At 40.8% G+C, this 18,367-nt stretch overlaps 1 protein-coding gene across 6 annotated transcripts in view; it reads left to right on the top strand.

Annotated features, from left to right (window-relative positions):
- Window positions 1-2,837: 2,837 nt before the first annotated feature.
- The window catches only part of GALNT18 (polypeptide N-acetylgalactosaminyltransferase 18), a 252,867-nt gene continuing 237,337 nt past the window's right edge, over window positions 2,838-18,367 (top strand). For 3 of the 6 annotated variants that reach the window (XM_075048094.1, XM_075048090.1, XM_075048092.1), the window contains exons 1-2: window positions 2,839-3,131; window positions 3,273-3,538. In XM_075048094.1, coding sequence (XP_074904195.1) covers window positions 3,304-3,538 — 235 coding nt within the window. In that variant the 5' untranslated portion in view covers window positions 2,839-3,131; window positions 3,273-3,303. Of the gene's footprint in view, window positions 3,132-3,272; window positions 3,539-18,367 lie in introns of all 6 variants that reach the window. The other 3 variants (XM_075048095.1, XM_075048093.1, XM_075048089.1) reach the window with 3 other exon arrangements.

Here is an 18,367-nt window from a genome sequence, read left to right as displayed (position 1 = left end):
TTATACTGCCTCAAGCTTAAACACCTGAAGTAGAACTTTCAGAAACATCACTGTGATTTAAGAGAACAAATTTCATAGACCCTATGCTCCCCTATAATTTAAATGTTCAAAAAAAAGAACCATTTAGAGGTTTTTATCACCTAATTTTCTCCCCGACTACAATGTGAGGCTGGCAGCATTTCTATTCTCCTATTGTTCCTTTTCCTGTTTTTGTTCCAATTAAATTTTAAAAGTGGACTGCTTATGTATTTGTATAATACCTTGCACAAAGGGGTCTCATCTGCGTTGTAATACTATACAATAAATCAAAATGACAAAACCAACCAATTTCCAAACGGCATATGCTTGGATACTTCCAACTTTGTATAAACTCGTAAAAGAAGACTTCTAAAGAGACCAGTCCAGAATATTACTGCCAGAGACATGAAAGCAAGTGTATTTTTCATGTATTAAAGCATCTGGAGGTTCTGCTATGAAGTCAGAGTTTTTACACTAGCTTCAGTAAAATCAAGGCTCAAATGAGGAGACAGGGAATTAGTGTTCTCTGCTGTTGAGGAGTGCAGCTTTGGTAGTAGTAGAATGTAGTTATAAATGAAATTATGTTTTAAACATGATCAGAACACTGTTGGGAGCAAAGGGCTAATGAACTATGAATAGTTACTGTAATAAAAGGTTAATCAATTATGTGCTGTTATAAGCAACCCATTAGGCCTGTGAGACACATTAGCCATCTTTTTTCAAATCTTTATGTCACTTATGGATGTGCTGACAGTCATTAGTAACAAGTACTGTTCATATTTGTTTATAAAAGCAGTTGGTTGGTTGTTAATATTTTATAAACTTCCACAGAAAATATGATTTACTAATGGTTGTTATTTGTCCCTTATCTGGATTGGTTTCAGATAAGTTTTGCTTTGAATTGAGAAGTCCAGGGCTGAGCCCTGGATTCTGCCTAAATTGCCAGGGCTGAAGAATTTGTATTTTGTGTCTGCAGGCAGAGTTTACAAAGATTAAAGCAAGTCTAGATAACTCTATTATTAAAGACTTCAGCAATATGCAGTCACTGCTGTTGGTTGCTACCAGATGTGAAGCTGTAACACTGAAGTACAAAGATAGGAAATAAGGAAATAAATGATGCTGTAGACAAACATTCATTGCAGACCAAGCAGGATAATTGACTTATGTGATGGAGCTGTATTAGTATATTCTGTCAATATTTTGTCTTTTATAAAGCTTGAAATTGTTCATTGACTGATTTGTCTAGCAAACTTTCCTGTATTGCTAAAAATATTTTTTTCTTAAATGTGAATGTATACTCTTTTTCCTATTCAAATTCTTGTGTTATATTTTCTAATTTCCAAATGAGCTCTGTTGTCCTAGCCTCTTTTAGTGTTATCACTGGGGAAGTACTTGTAAATGGGTCAAAATTTCAGTTAGTTTTCAGAGAGGCTTAGAAGACTGAGGAGGCAGTTTGTTTTTTGAGCTTCATTGGCAGAGTTTACTGCGGCTTCTGTTGGTGCTGGTTTTGTATTTGTTTGAGTATCCGTAGTTTTTACTGTTTCTATGGAGTACCAACTGACAGAAAGGAAGAAGTCATTCTGCCTTTTGGCAGGACAGTTGCCTGCCTTCTCTCTTGAATACTGGGTCTTGCTTATAATTAATTTAAAAATAACAACCCCAAACCCTAAGACAAATCATCTACTTTGACTTCTGCTGAGATGTTGAAATGTGTATTCAAGATACTGCAGAGTTTGAATGCTCACACATGTGTGCTTCAGAGTAGCAGGTCCTCATGTCTGCTGTGCTTTCTGCACACAGACAGGATAACCCAAGCGTAATGATCAGTTGTGGAGGGTGATTACGTACTACAGTATGATCCACAGCATGTTACTTGCTTTCACTGGATAGCACGTACTTAAAATAATGTTAGTGTGTTAATTAACAGGTGCCTCATTGTTCCTAATACTGGTCATGCTAATGTTACATTTCTGTCTTGAGACTATCAAAGGAAATCAGTCTTATTTAGTATGAAGGTCCGTATCTAACAGGAATGGAAGAGATTCATCTGTTGTGTGCCTTCTCTCAAATCAGCGTGATTTCATATTGAGAGGAATTTGCCTTTTTAGTGCGTTTCCAAAAGTGTATGTAAAATGTGAGGTGAAGAGAGGGAAGCAGCATGGATGTGCTGAACTAAATTGTGAGTTACTGTCCCCGATACTGAGGCTAATTCTGGATGGCTACACTCCGATACAGTGTATTCGTGTGGAACTGGATGGGTACTGGGGCTTGCTGGTGTGGATGCAAGCAACAATTAGCTATTGTTGACATAACCGCCCCGGGGCGGGAGCACACAAACGGGCTATAAAAGACAAACGTCTTGTAATAGTGGGTGGTCGCTGGGTATCCGGGCCTGCGGAACCGATAGCTCCGGTGAGCCGAAGGCATGTCTCCGGTTTCACCCCCTCCAGGCAAATGGATGACTTTCTGTGTGAGCATGTATCTTAATGATACCGGCTGCTCTCTCCAGCCAAGCAGCAGAGCGTTCACCTAGCAGCAAACGGGAACTGGCTGCTGCTGCTTCTTCCTATCCAGGCTGGAAATTCTTTGCAGCCAGCTACAGAAATAGCAGGGAGGCCGCCGTCCCCGCCCTCCCGCCCCGGCTGGCAGCAGGCGGAGGGGCCCCAACGCCCGTGTGTGTGCGTGTGTGTGCGAGAGGAGCAGGTGGGCCCCGCGGTAACCCCGCCCCGCGCGGGTCCCCGTCGGCCATACGGTGATGGCAGCAACCTCCGTGCCAGAGCAGGCTCTTTATTGGAGGAGGGGGCTGTCACTCCGCGGCCGAGCAAGCCCCACTCTCCGGCAAGCTGCTCCCAAGGTCTGATTCTGGAGCCGTGGCCGGTTGCAATGGGAAGCGGCGTCGGAGGGAACAAAGTTTGCAACACTTGGGCACTTGGCTGCTCGCGTCCTTGATGCCCGTGGCAGGAGCCGGTGCCTAAAAGCGGCGGGCGGCCAGGCGGCTGGCACGCCTCGCTGGTCTGCTGTCGGCACTGCTATCGCAAAGTTTCAGCTATTTTAATGTACTAAAATCCAGGATTTTAATTATCAGCCCTCCCCGCCCCCACCTCTCCTTCTAGGTAGGCGACAAATATTTTTATTCTGTGGATTAGAGAACTTTTTGCATGGAAATTTACTGACTTCGGAGTGGTCTCCGTTTCGGGGAGAGGGGGGAAAGGATTTGTTTTCATCGCAGTTTATTTCTGTTTTCTGGATCGCAGGATTTTTGGAGCTATATGGAGGGATCTCAGGATGGTGTGCACCAGGAAAACCAAAACTTTAGTGTCCACTTGCGTGATTTTGAGTGGAATGACTAACATCGTCTGCCTGCTGTACGTGGGCTGGGTCACCAACTACATTGCCAGTGTTTATGTGAAAGTGCAGGAGCCGATCTCGGAAAAAAAGTTAGAGGAAGACAAAGGGGACACTTTAAGGATTATAGAAAGGCTGGACCATTTGGAAAATGTCATCAAGCAGCACATCCAAGGTACCACCTTACCCCCGCTTGCTTTCCCACCCCACCCCACCCCGCCGCTTGCCGTGTGCGGTCTCCATCCCCTCCCGCCGCGTATGCTGTGTGTGCGTGTGACATTTCTGTCGCGATCGGGGAGAGCCGTGCCTCCGCCCGGAAGAGCCCGGGGCTGCGGTGCGTGTGGGAGTCCCCGGCGCTCCCCTCCCGGCGCCTGGCGAGATGAGCGGCGGAGGCGGGCGGCGTGGGGGGGACCTGCCCCGCTCCCCTCCCTCCCTCCCTCCTTCCTCCCGGGGCGGCCGCCGCCGCCGCCTGCGGGAGGCCGCCCCCCGCTCCCCCGCGGAGAGCGGGCCGTGGGCGCCGGGGCGGCGGAGCGGTGGCGGGGGCTGGGTGCCGGCCGCCGGGGCGAGCGCCCGGGCGCTGGGCGGCGGCGGCAGCCCCGCCGGGCTGGGCTCGGCCTGGTGCTGTAATAAACCTGACCTCAGCCCCGTGGCCGTCTGTGTCTTGCTGAAGAAAGGGGTCCGCGGGGAGGGCTCGCCGCGAAGGGCAGGGGAGCCTCTTCCCCTCTTGCTGTTATCGTCGTTGCTTTGCATTTGTTATTTTTCTTTTCCTAAAGGGGTTGTTGCGAGGGGAGTTTTTGTTCTCCTCCCCCTGTAAACCTGACTGCTAATCCGGGCTGAGAGTCTGTGCGTGTTCGGGTGTGCTCAAGGTTTTTCCCTTAGCGCTGCTGTAGTGCTGGGAGCCACTTGGGATTATAACTGGGGCACTCTCTCATATGTGTAATGCCTTTTTAATTTGATCTCCTTTTAATGGGAGCTCTGGGAGAAGGGTTGAAGTGGGTGAGCAGTGGGGGAGAATATGATTATTTCCTGGGAGTTTGGGATTTTATACGAGTTTGCTTTGCTGGGTGATCTGTAGTGTCTTCCTTTATATTTTCATCATCTGCATGGCATCATACAGTCATTCTCTCAGTCTGCTAAGTGGGTTGGATAGTGAGGAGGTTGAAGGTGGGGGTAGGTGAGAGCTCTCAAAAAAATCTAGAGGGACCGTGTTTCTCGGCTTCTGCATAACCTCCGCTGAATGTTCAAATCCCAGTTCTAGTCTCTCCTAAACATGAAAAGGGAGAGCAAACCATCTGGTAAAGGATAGCTATCACCAGTGCAAAAAAAAATAATCTCACTCGCTTCCAGGCAGCTTTGGCCAGCTGGTCTTCTGGGAATACAAAGAAAGGTGGAGCAGGCAGGATGGCTAATCCCATATGAATTGGGTTTCCCCTGCTTGTCAATACTCATAAATTTGCAGCACTATTAAAGCCCAGCTACTTTGGTGTGACTTGTATTAATATTTTAAAAAATACAACACATCGCTATTCAGTTTGTATATCCTTTCATTTCTCGGATAGTGTTGTCATCTTGGGTAAATTAGTAAAATACTACTTTTTTTTCTGGAGGATGAGTTATAGCAGCTCTTGCAAGTTTTAAGTTCTCTCATGCAGTCCTTAAGTTTTTCTTGATTCCCGAAATGGATTTTTAAAAGGAGATATATTCTTGTCTGTGTGCCAGTGGAGTGCACTGTGGAAGCATGTATGAAGGCAGAGATTTTTCAAAAGGCGCTGTTAAGAGTTAGATACATGAAATTAATTCACTTTCCATATGATGCTGGAGCATAACTCCTTCAGGTTTGTTGGTGTGAAGCTTAAATACTCCTATTTCTGTTCAAGGAGAATAACAATGTCCATATCGGCATGTTCCTTCAGTCAGTAGTTTTTCTCAGAGTAGTGGAGAAAGGTATACTTAAATCAGGGAAGAGTATAGCATGGATTAGAGCATAAACTTTTTTTGTGACTTTTTGTCACTATGCATAAACCAAACCAGAAGATATTTTCCTTAAATAACATTTGTATGAAAGTTGAAGAGAGCCTTCTGAAAATAATTACGTGAACAGTTTGATAATAAGTACTATAATATATTTAGGAGAAAAAATAAAATTTACAAAGTTCTCATACCTTATTGAAGCCACTTACTCTTTGAGATAGATAAAGAAATAAATAAAATAAATATCACAGACCATTAAGTGGATTTTCTGTACTTTTACTTGCCAGATCACAATAACTGGGGTTCACAAGGGATTCCAGTGGCAGAGATTGCACAATAAGGTGTTACTTTAATCAGATTTTGCTTAACACTGTGAGAAGCTGGGAATTCTGGGTCATGGTGCAAAACTCACTGAAGTCATTGGAAGGCATATCCCAAGCTTGACTGGGTTTGGGATGAGCTTGAAGGTCAGCTTTAAGAAATTATAAGTTTGAGATTCATTGCCATAAATTGGGTAAACCAGCTGCTGTAATGGTTCTGGACAAGATTATAAGGGTTATCTGTAGTTTCCTATTAAACTTTTCCTTGGACCACTTCTTTTTTATGTTGGGGAGAGGTGTCAATAGCTCAGATGTTCTGCAGTGCTGAACAGGCATGAAATTAGCACGGGTAATAGAATTGCATTCCATAGGATATCCTGCAAATACCAGAGAGCTTTAACTGCCACATTTTACACATGGGGTTACGCTAGTATTTCATTTTAATTTGTTTTCTGATTGAATTGTTTAATTAGATGCCATCTGGGAATTCCTTTGGCGTATAAATTGCAGTCTTGTAATATTTTACCAAGTGTCCTGGAAATGAGAAGGAATATGAGGTGCCTTCATATAAAACACTTTTTAAAGTAAGTATTTTTAAAAAGACATTTTCATGGCAAAAAAACTATCAGACTGAAAAGAGTGTTGCGGGGGGAATTTACAAATGAGAGAGAGGTTCGGATCACTTAAAGAATCCCCTCCCAATTGTATTAGTAATAGAAAAATTATTTAATAGAGATTTGTATGGAAGTGTGACTTCACAGAATTTGTTGGCAAGGTTCACTCTATTACTTAGTACATGGATGAAATGCGCACAGGAAAATTAAGTCAGAATCAAACCAAACTTATGTGTATAGGGACTGAAAACATAATGGGGTAAAAGGAAATGTGGGAAAGGGTAAGGGAGACCCTCCCGTTGAATCACGTGGTTCAGAGAAGACCCCCTTGCTTTCTAAACTCATGTTGGAGTCTAGGTGCGGCTGGATCGACTCCTAGTCCCAGACTTGGGCAATGTTTTATATCTAAAGGGATTATGAGTATAATAGCAGCCTGAAATTCATTCACAGTTGAATAAAAATCACAACAGTAATTTAAGTATAAATTTGAAAGTATTAACTTATATCTTACAATATACTTGCTATAACATACTTAATAACTTATATCTTATAATGTACTTGCTATAACTTGCTTAATATCTTATACTTGCTGTAACTTACTGTAGACTATTCAAGTTAGTACACATGTATGCATAAAGACACTGAGAGAATTACATATAAGAGAACAAAACAGAGTAAAAGAGAGAGAGAAAAGAAGTATACTTGCTAAAAATTCCCCTTGAGATCGGGGAAAATATTCATGTCGAATGCTTCGGCATTTGTCTCAACGGGCAAAGAGTCGAGCCTCAAGGAGTGAAGGGAATCAGCCCAGGTTGTGTCAGCTTTTGGCGACGGACCTCTGATTTTTGCAAACAGGAAAGTTTGTGAGCTGTGAGAGGCATCCCACTCGGAGATGCTGGTTGCAGCCAGCTGCAGTCCAGGAGAGCTCAAAGGGCCTCACTTAGGACCACTGTTTATAGGTTTGGGAGATAATTGACTTTCATCATTAACAAAATTCTAGAATCCCAGCTGCTCTGGAAAAGTCCGAGACTGAGAATAACTCAAAACATAGATACAGGATGCTCCAAGATTGTCAGGGGAGGATTGTAATGTCTCAAGGTTGTTAGGAGAAAGAACTGGCTGCAGGTTGATAACTGGCCGTGTCTACTCCCATCCCCCACCTTTGCCAGGCAGCGGGAGTCCTTGAGACGCACAGCGTATCTCCCTGTGTTAGCTGTGTAAGAGTTCCTGGCACAGTCAAGGGTCGCTTAACTGTCTGACTCATTACCCTTATGCTAAGGCCTAGTGAGCCTTCCCGAGTTCATAAATCAGCCCGGAGAGGGGGAAAGAAATGCACCACCACAAAGAGATTTCCAGATCAGAGAAGCTGAGAGAGAATGAAAGTATGCATGCCTCGTGTTTGAAAGGGAAATATTTGTACTGGTATTGGCCAAGAATTGAAAAGTTAGAATGCACAAGTATGTACCTGCCATATTGTACGTCTTACACTGCTGTGTATTCACACTTCTGGAAATGTTGAAGGATAATAATTTCTCTGCACAAATTTTCTGGGTGCTGGAAATGGAATAAGAGCATGTGTGTCTGCTCTGCCTGTATGGTACTTCTCTGCTTCCTTCTTTCCTCATTATGTGTTAATTTATGTCATGTAGCCTATGGGTGTGCTGCACAAGAGTCGTGTCTGTATAGTGACTTTTGTGATAGGCAGTTTAGGGCAGGACTGGCAGCGTTGCAGTGTAGTTGGGCAATATGGACCACAGAAAGAAGTATTTTGTGGAGTGGAAGCATGATGCTGGAACTTGAGCTTAAGCCTGGGAATCGTGAATTCTTGGCTTGCGGCCTGCCACAGTTTACAAGATGGTTTTGGTCAAATCACTTCACCTTTTTACAATGATGATCATCTGCATGCTTTTCTATGGTAGTGTGTTGTGATAATGGTGTTAATTACATGTGAATGCTACCCAGCTAGTACTAAAGAGATTCTCCCCCCCTGTCCCCAGACTTCAGTAGGAGGTATATGTTTTATGCTAGCAGGCAACCCACTGAGAGAAACTTCTAGTTTCTACTTCCTTTTGTGTTTGCAAGCACAATGGTGTATTTTTTGAGATTAATTGTGTGTCTGTGTGTGTTTTTATGTGTGTGAAAGAAAGCGAGGAAAAGACCAAATGGATAGTTTTATGCAAAATGCAGTCCTTTTTTATGTCTAACTAAGGTGTGTGGCACATGTATTATCTAGTACTATTGAGCTTTATTGCCAGAAAGTATACTTTAAATGGCTAAAGTTAATGAATTTTGTATTAAATGAAGTATCTGTGGTTCCAGCCTAGGATTTGAGATTAGTTTTTCCTCAATTTTATTTGAAAATGGTATGTTCTGTTGAGTTCACAAGGAACATACTGGTTCAAAAAACCCCAAACATTCTTATTTATCAAATCAATACAAGTGTGCTTCAGACAGGTAACAATGCCTCATTCATCTTACTAATGCATCGTGTATTGGCTCTGTCACTAAAAAATTGCCCAAAGTTGCATGTGCAGTTGGAAGGTCATGTGAGCAGGCAGGCTGCTCTTAATCATATACTTAGTTTGTAACAATGACAATGGGAAAAACACTAGCAAGAAGGCAGCAATTTATTGTTTTCTGCAGCCTAGCTTTAGGCTGTCATAGGTGATGAGTTGAACCTTTTTCTTGAAAAGCTATGCTATGGTTGATTCGATATCACTTAAAACACCTCATGCATGCCATCCTGTTTGTCATCTTATGCAATGTCTTTTTAATATTTTTCAGTCTTCGTAATTTCTGAACCAGTTTGAATTCTTAGTGTAAGATCAATGGATGATTACTAAGACATCTGTGTTGTACTAGGACTTTGGTCCCTCATCTTTGCAAGCTGCTGCATCTGTTGTCATAAATGGAATGTCAGGTGCTGTGTGGACTTATTTGGGAAAATTTGTAAGAGAGGAGATGTATGTGTTCTCTCTCGACCCGCTGCTTAGAATGATTTGCTCTGTGGATTTACTTCAGCTAACGTTAGCTGTCCTGTAGTTGGGTATGTAATCACTCTCTGTGGTCAGTTGTGGGAGGGAGAAATCTCCAGCATGTGATTCATTCCCTGTCTTGGACAGATGTTAGGGTAGAATGATTTGCTTTCAGAAATGGCATATTTTGAGCTTGGGAACTAGGTCAACCAAGATTCCTAATTTTAGCCATCTAAAGGCTTGGGTAAGTAAATTCGTGTTTGATATTGACCCTTTATTTTCTACCCTTTATTTATTTATCTCAGACATGAGGAAGAATGTAGTATATAAACCTCTGGTTTGTGATAGCTATCCTTTGCAGCCCTGCTAGCTAGCTGGGTTCCATAAAGTCAGGCTCACTAGGATTCTCATGGCCATTCCACCATGTCTCTTACTCTTGTACTTTCCTTTTGGGAATAATTAATTGTTAAATCCCCCCAGCTTATTTTTGTCAAGCTCAAAAGCAATTAGGCATGTTTGTCACGCACTGCAGTGTATTTATTTTACTGAGAAACAAATCAGCAGTAGGCAGTAGCCCTGGGAACACATCCCTTGCTGCACTACAGAGGGCCCTATATTCACAGTCTCTGTACAAGCAGAGAGACCTGCTGTCCCAATGTAACTAATTGCAAGAGAAGGAACTACTTGGATATGTAAGACATGCAGGATTAATCCCATTATTTTTTCTCTTTAGGCTGTGACTTCTCAAGTCATTCTAGATTGCTGCATGTCAGTGCAGATTAATTTGAATTTAACTTTCATGTTCTTCCATGCTTAGGAGTGGGTGCACTAAAGAAAACTTTAATATAGTGATTTCAGCTAGAAGACCTAAATTGCTATAAATTTTCAAGCACTGCTGGAGGTGCAGGTATTTCAAGGACCATCTACTGAAGAATTAATGATGTTGGTTATGTTGATTACAACTTGGTAATTTATTATTACCATATTAAAGTTAACTTTTTTTGTGCATTTAGTATCTTTAGTTCTCTTCTAATTGTGTTCTTTCCTGGTGGTTCTTCCACCGAGGATTTATTTTGCTATAGTTAGGATGCAGTGGCCAAAACTGAGGAGTGGTAGGCTGGCCTTGTTAAGGTAACTGTATTTTATTACTGGAGATTGAATGATTCCTTTAATGATTAAAGTTGTTTTTTCAGAATGAGGTATGGGTTGTGGTTCCCCCATGGTCCCCGATTGTCAGCTAGATCGCTCTATTAATTCTTTGAGTTTATGCAATGGGAAAAGCATTCCAGTTGCAATTTTTTTTTGCGATTGTGTCTTTTGAGCCAGAAACAAGAAAAGTTTTATTTGGCCACAAAGAGAGAGTGGAAGGTAGCTTTGTAGTTGGGAAGGGAATTGACCTGGTTTCTGTTTCCTTCAATCTAGGCAATTTCTGTAGTTCACATGAAAGTCTTCAACAAAAGGTTAAAAAATGAATTGGAAGCAGAGACTGGGAATTGTGACTTCTGTGCCCTCCACAACTTCTCTTACTGCTCAGCTAGAGAATTTTGCTTTTTCTCTCTGAAAAAGTTCATTTTTGTTGACATTTATTATCTCTGCATAATGGCACAGCTTCAGTGGAAAGAGCGGATTGTGTACTACAATCTTTGAGCAGATGATTTATGGGCTGTGCAGAGATGGAGATAGCTATTCTGCTTAAGGTTCTGGACTCAGCTCATTGCTTCATTTGTGCTGGCTAGGTGTCACTTTGGAAAATGTTGCTCAGGTTGACACAAGCAGCCTGCAGCTGTGCAGAGATTAGAACTTAGATCTTTTGACTTTCTGCTAGACTGTTATGCCCATTTTAGTACTAACGAGTGATTTTATCTATATGACCAAAATCTAGATAAATACATATGAAAAGAAACATAAAGCAAGACCTACACATAGCTGCTGGGAATTGTGTATTATGTATGAGATCAGCTTGGTCCCAGCATCACACTCTCTCATGGCAATATCTGCCTTAGCAACCCAACGTAAAAAACACTCTTCCACTTGGGCATACTGGGGCCTGGGGTTGATTGTGATCTGCCAATTAACTGTTGTGCATACAGGGGCAGACAAAGAGAGCAGTGAGAGCTGTGACTTTTCTCAGAGCCTAAAACTCAAAAGAGTCTTTGCTTAGAGGAGCATGGTGCTGCAGCCGCCATATGCTGTGATACACCTGTTCTTGTTTACTGGGTCAGAAAAAGATGGCGTTATCTGTACACAAGGTGCACTCCCTTTATTTCTGAAATAAATGCAAGAGTGTTATTGTACATTGAGTTCAAGACTGTGTTTGCAGAGGTGGCTCCTACATGCTAATGATACTTACTCTCTCTGTTTAAGGAGCAGGACAAAACTCTAGAATTGCATCCCAGAGTATTGTCTGTGGCTGATGTAGTTTATTTTTTTCTCTTGCATGAGCTGAGTGCTTATGAAAGAGTCTAGTACTCTGCATCCAGTAGTACAGGATCTGGACCTATAAGTGCATGTGTGCAAGTATAAGGCTTTCCATTATATTATAAAAAGAGACTACAAACACTTGTTTATCACTGAGCCTGGGATGGGCTATGTGGTTTCCCCATTGTCTTTAGGGCCAAAAGATTGAAGTTGTTGCCTGTCTCTACCTAACACTGCTCCTTTGCCTGTGACAAGCCACAGAAGCAGTTTAATTTAGTTTTGTGTTCAAGAGAAGGGTCTTGTCATCAACATTATACTATGAAAGTATGCATAAGCTGCAGTGTGATGGGATAAGCTAATATTATCCATCTGAATGTTAGAGACATGAGACATAAAGAAAACCTATGGTGATTTTAAGTGAATATTGGGCTCGGATCTTGAGACAGCAGTGGCAGTTGTGGAGATGGCTTAGCTGCCTTCCCAAGGATGATGGGGAATCCTTGGTTGCCATTAGAACAGCCCAGGAACTTGATCATCAGCTGTTAATGTATGGAGTGTGGCAAGGGACATAATGGGACGTGAATCATCTTTAACTGGTTAACGGCTGTCCTCATTTATTGCACTGGTAAGATTATGTTGTTTACGCTTGGCCCAGAGACTGGAGACTGCACTTAGTACAGCATGCTGTGGTGTCTTGGGATTGTCCCTGAGTCCAGAGCAGATACTGTGTGACTGCTGATAATAAGTGAAGTAATTTACTGGTCCACAACTAGCAAAACTACTTCTTTAATGAAATTAAATTTCTCTCATGAAAAAGTGAAAACTAACTTCATATCTTGTCATGCATCCTCTGAGATTGATTCTTTTTCATTTCTCTGGTACATTATTTTCCTTTTAATTTCCCTTTTTTTTTGGTATTTAAAAATGTCTTCTAGTCTTCCTTGTTTTGTCCACTAAGCTGTATTATGATCAGAGTCCAATGGCACTTCCATCACCTGTGGAGGAATCTTTCTGTGTTGCTCTTGGCCTTCAAAGAGGCTACCTCTGTAGCCTCTCCAGAAACTTCTGGGCTCTTTTATTTTAGGGACTTGAGAAGCACCTCAGTGACAGGCTGTTTGGTGGGACAGTGTGGACAGATACACTGAGTAGACACTGAAATTCCCAGGTACCTGAAACTTAATGCTCTGTCTTCGTGCTGCTGTTACTATTAAATCTGAGTACAGTTGTGCAGTGCAGATGAGTTCTCTGTTAAACAACATTGTTTCCATTTGCTTCATAAATTTTCCCTGCTCAACTGGTGTTTTGTACCAAAGGTGCTATTTTTAACATGATATCCTAAGTTTCCTGAGGCAAAGACAGAGATCTTTAGGAGCCACAACCATGACTGTAACCATTACATTTCTCCAGCACCTCCTCTACTTGGCTTTGAAAATGAACAAATGAGAATATTCTAATTTCTTTTTTATAATATGGAGATGGAAGGTCCAGGTTGCTTCCTTGAAATTCTCTGTCTTTGAAATGCCAGAATGCGTCTTCTCAAGTCTATGATGGATTCTTACTGTATCCTCTACTTACATCATATGATTTAAAAAAAAAATTATTATTTCTATGACAGTAACACTGTGGCAGCTAGCTGAAATCCCAGCTGTCTTGTGATCAGTGCTGTACAAATGTGTAGCGGAACCCTTGACTCGGAGATCTTCGTCTCCGTGGATAAGATCTGCTGGAGCTGGGCAGAGGAGAGGGATATAGAGAATTGATATGGCCAAATCTATACAGACTGTTGGTGGCAGGTTTGATTTGCTGCTGGAGTTGCTCAGATGAATCAGACAGAAGGTCATCTTTCCTCCCATTAGTAACAGCCTAGAGAGAATGTGTGAATCCTGCAGTATGCAAACGTTGCAGTGTTGTGTAGTAGCTGCATCTGTTCTCCCACTGTAGATCTTGGCCTTGCTGATAGGAATTTGAGAATGACATGAGCTCTGAAGTATGAGATTAGATGTATCTCCCAACGTGCATGTTATAATTAGCACTTCTTAAATACCACATAATTGCCTAATTCTCTGCTTCCATCTTGAAAATTCATGATCTCGGTGACCTTGTGTCAGTAATGTTGGTGGAGGTGTGGAAATCCTATTGTACTTTTGGTTTTGCCATTTCCTACCTCCTAAATAAAACCCCTTATTTTAAATGTGAATGTTTGAATTTTCCTTTTATTAGAACTGTCACAGGTGATCTCTGAGAAAAGAGGATTTCAGTAAGCAGCTTTCTGAAGAATATAAGAAGAAGAGGTAGTATTTCTGGTTTTTTCTTCATAGATAAGTGGTCATTCTAGTCTTCATTTTAGGGAGCTAATATAGATTTTTAGACTGTGTTACTTGCCCATATGTAATCTGGATCTAGCTAGAGATCTATTTCATGACTCATCCAACTAATGCAGTGAATTACTTGTCCCTGCTTTCACGGTGGATTCAAATTCCTTTGAAGCTTTTCTTTCTGCATCGAGTCATGACTTGCCAAAGGCTTTGCAAGAAGGTTTGGCATGCCGTAGGTAAAAGAAAAACTGTCAGATAAACTTTTCCAGCACAGCAGACTCAGTGAGTCTGTACCCACCCGTTACAGGATTATCACTGCAATAAAGTTATGGTTAGAGAAAACACCTTTTGGGATTTCTCTGTGCACGGAATAAATAGGGCTTGCAGAATAGAGCACAGAATAGTTTTAAAAATAACTTTGTTCAATTTGTTTGTTTTTCTCAGAGGTATTTATAATTTTACCAGCAGTTTATTGCATGATCACACGATGCCAGCGTTTCCCTCTTCTACTTGTGCTAACAGGAATATTTTAAGTAGCTCAAGTGAAGGGTGGGGGAGTGGTATGCTGTAATTTCTGTGGTATTTCTGGTTAGAAGACGTGTTTACTTCATGTGTAACAATTTGTAGGATGAGGAGGGTCAGGGAGGAGAGAAGTATAGGAAAAGCTAAAGGCTGCATAAGAATACCTGAATGTTTTGTCCCTTTTTAGTTAATATGAAACTACAGTTACTGAGTGGAAACTATTGAGTTTCCACTAGTGTTATTGAAATTGGTGAAACAAGTGCTATTGAGTTTCCATGGAGTGGAGAGAAGCGATGCACCATTTCTGATTCTGTTCTGAAAGCCTTTTATTTTCTTGTCACTCTCAAAACCAGTTTCACATCTAGTGGATTATTATAAATATTGGCTTGTTAAACCCAAATCTAGTATTCAAAAATGCAAGATGTAAAGCTAATTGATTTAGTTTACATAGACCTTTTAAAACATACATAGTATCTTTAATGAAGTAAGAAATATTTGGCTTGCATACAGTCAGAGTATCATAAGCAAGATACTGGTCTTGGCACCAAAATTGTGTCGCTATTGGTCTCCAATATTGTAATCAGGTATTGTTGTTTTGATTTTGGTTTTTCAAGAGGCAGTAGAGTTAGTACTCTATGACTTTACAACATGATGTCAGCCATAAAGGATTGTGACATCATTAAACTTAGATGTAATTGAATGACATATTTTAAGCTTGTGTTTAGCTAATATTTTCATATGGCTGTAAAGCTGTATAAGTTTAAAATTAATTTCAAATTGGACATAAAACAAGCAAACCAACTACAAAAAAAACCCCACAAGTTCCAAAGGAATGTGTAAAGCTGTACATAATGCCAGGAAGACTAGTGAATTTATGCACTAAAAGCAGCAAGGCCAGAAAAAGCAGTAGCAAAATGACGACAGAAGACTTATGTTTGGCTAGATCATTCCCACTTGAGCTTTCATTTCTCTAAACGCAGGCATTGTAACAGGAATGCTTTTGGTATAGAAACATTTTTATCTTATTGATTTATTGTTGTACTTAATATAAGTAAAATTCTGTCAGTGTACATGAGTTTTTCAGCACAGCTTATGTCTTTCTTACATTAAAATAGTTTAAAAGCACTTTCATAGTGCTAATTCTACTACTCTATTTTCATTTAAGTACTGAGAAAAATTTTGCATGCAAATAAATATGGAAATATATATACAAATATTTAATATATATTAAAATATTCTCTATATAATAGTAATATCTCTCTCTCTAAATGTATGTATGTGTTTTTAATGGTTACACTAAGGATCCATATGTCTTGTCTTGAAGGTGAGAAGGGTCTTCACCATTGCCTGATACGGACTGACACGGAAGAGTTTGTAAATGGTAATACAAGCACTGAAGCAAGAACTTGATTAGAGCAAATGGGAGCATGTTTGCATAATATCCAAGTATGGTGGCAACAGGAACAGACTCCTGCAGTCTGGAAATGCAAAGGACAGAAGTATTGCCTGAAGTGTGTTTAGAATTAGGTTTTCAGGCAGTTGTTAGTGCTCTCTGCAGTAATTGAGTAATAGCTGATGGCTAGACTGAGCCCTGCACATTTCATCACTTATTAGCGGAGACCGTTTTCAGGATGATTGACTGCTGTAGATGCAGGTAGAATACTGGGTCAGAGTGAGTGGGGAGCCACAGTATTGATTTCTCATTTGAAGAAGTAAGTAAAGGTAAAGCTTTTTATGTTGCAACTTTTAGCTCTTGAGGGTAGATTTTTAATGTTTCAGCCCTGGATTCTTTTTTCATAATTAAGAAATAAGCTGCTGTTGGAGACTTTTTAAATTTATGAAAGAGTAAAATTCCTTGTTATGAGAAAGCCTGGAGACTTGAAAACACGTAAAAGGAAATTTAATGTCCTAATGTGTGAAACATTCCTTGGCTCCTTGCAGTAACAGCATGTCAATATATTTTTGTCTGCTTGACAATATGTAGGAAATGCCTTTGATTTTGTAAAATTGCATGTAATTTCTCAACATTTCTTTTGATTCTATTGATTAAAGCTTTTCTGCCTTGCCTAGAGACATTAAATAGCAAACCATCTGCTAAAAACAGATTGGCAACATTCCTGAAAACTAACATTAAAAAAAAAAATTTTAGTCTAAAGATATTTTAAAGAGTGTTCCTATTGTGTTCTGGGACGAATAGGAAAACAAAAGCTTCTGTTATAGTCTGGCAAAAGGTTGTAGTACCTGGTCAAATACTGGTGTTGTCTTCATACCGTGGAGAAAGATACTGACTGCAGCAAAAAAGCACACAGGTACCAGATGATGTAGTGTAAAAGTGTCATTACAAATGCTGTCCCACGTGGCTGTGTGTTTACCACCTGTATCCATTATACAGGAATTGATGGATAATCAGCCATTCGGCCCAAAGTACTCTTTGTGCAGCTGCCAGCAGTGAAACATGCTGATCGCAGTTGCTAACTCTATGGACATAAGTGTAGGCTGTAGAGTAATCCCCATCCCCCCACGTTTTGTTGAGGTAGTAAATGTAAAACTGGCATGATCATGGAGAGTGATTTTTTTTTTTTTTTTTTAATTATACTTTGTTATACTCACCAGTGATTTTCTGATTACACTTTGTTACTATCTTTGTTTGAGCAGCTTTTAGGTTGTGCGTGGCTATGCTGAAGTTGTGAACATGCTTATATGAGTAAGAATTCTCAGTATGTTTGCAGTGTTGGGACAACAATAGGGAATAAGTTTCTTGGCAGGTTAAGACAAAGAGGTTGTGTGTTCAACCTAGCTTTTGTGGCTGGTTTTGCCAGGTAAGAATGCCATGTAACTTCCATAAAAAGTTGATTAGCTGCCCTAGGGAAAGAAAGTACAGGGAGGAAGGATTACTCAATACTGTGTGCGTTGGCACAGATTCAATGGAAGATGATTCCGGATATTTTCTTCTCCAGCAATTGGATTATCATTTTAACTGTCCAGTTAAGAGAAACTTTAAATAGTAAAGCTATCTATGCAGGTACTATGCATTTGCACCCTTTCTGCTACTAAAGAAATAAGAGGTCTTTACGTGAAAGTGAGACCAAGGAGGTCCTGGTAGGGGCTGTTCTGTCTTGAGATTTTCCCTTACATTAAAAACCTTAAGGTACAGAAAGATGTTAATTTTTTTTTTTTATTACATTCTTTCCACATAACAGAGGGTCCCTGGTCAGAGTTCTCAGTCAGCGTGAATGTTCTCAAAGTTCTTGCTCTAAATTCTGTCCTCTGTTGGACTTGCATAAATTGCTGTCATTGCCATGCTGCAGTAATTCATACATCTGAGGTATTGTGGGGCTCGGAAGTGAGCGGAATGATCTGTGCAGAACAGTATAAAAAGCAATAAATCATTTTCTCTGTCCCCTCTGCTGCCTCAGAAATCTACCCTGGTTACCCACGACCAGGTTGGAATCAGGAAGGGTGGCTTTTACTTGTCTCACGTCTATGGAGTTACTTTTCTCATATCACCATGTAAGCAACTGGGTCTGAAGCATAAAGAAGGGGATGGGAAAGAAGAATCAAAGTATCGACAAGTATAAAAGATAATGTGATTATTAAAGGGGTTATGTAAAATAGTGTGTGAAATTACAGGCAATGGCAAATACTTTGCAATGTGTTTGCTGCTGTCTGTTTTTAAAACTTGTGCTTAGCTAGCACCTAGCTAGCCAGGCTGTTCTTGCATGTCAGTGTGTAGCCATGTAATTGTCTGGCTGTTTTTACAAGGAACATGGTGCAGAGAATGTGAGAGTTTTGGCCACAATGACAAATTGTGACAGTGCAAAATATGACAGAAAAAAAATGATAAAATAACAATGTAGGATGTAGCAGCT

Source organism: Buteo buteo, chromosome 16 (assembly GCF_964188355.1).
Source record: "Buteo buteo chromosome 16, bButBut1.hap1.1, whole genome shotgun sequence".
Taxonomy (NCBI): domain Eukaryota; kingdom Metazoa; phylum Chordata; class Aves; order Accipitriformes; family Accipitridae; genus Buteo; species Buteo buteo.
Note: the sequence above shows the minus strand (reverse complement) of the source record. Positions and strands in the feature narration are given on the sequence as shown.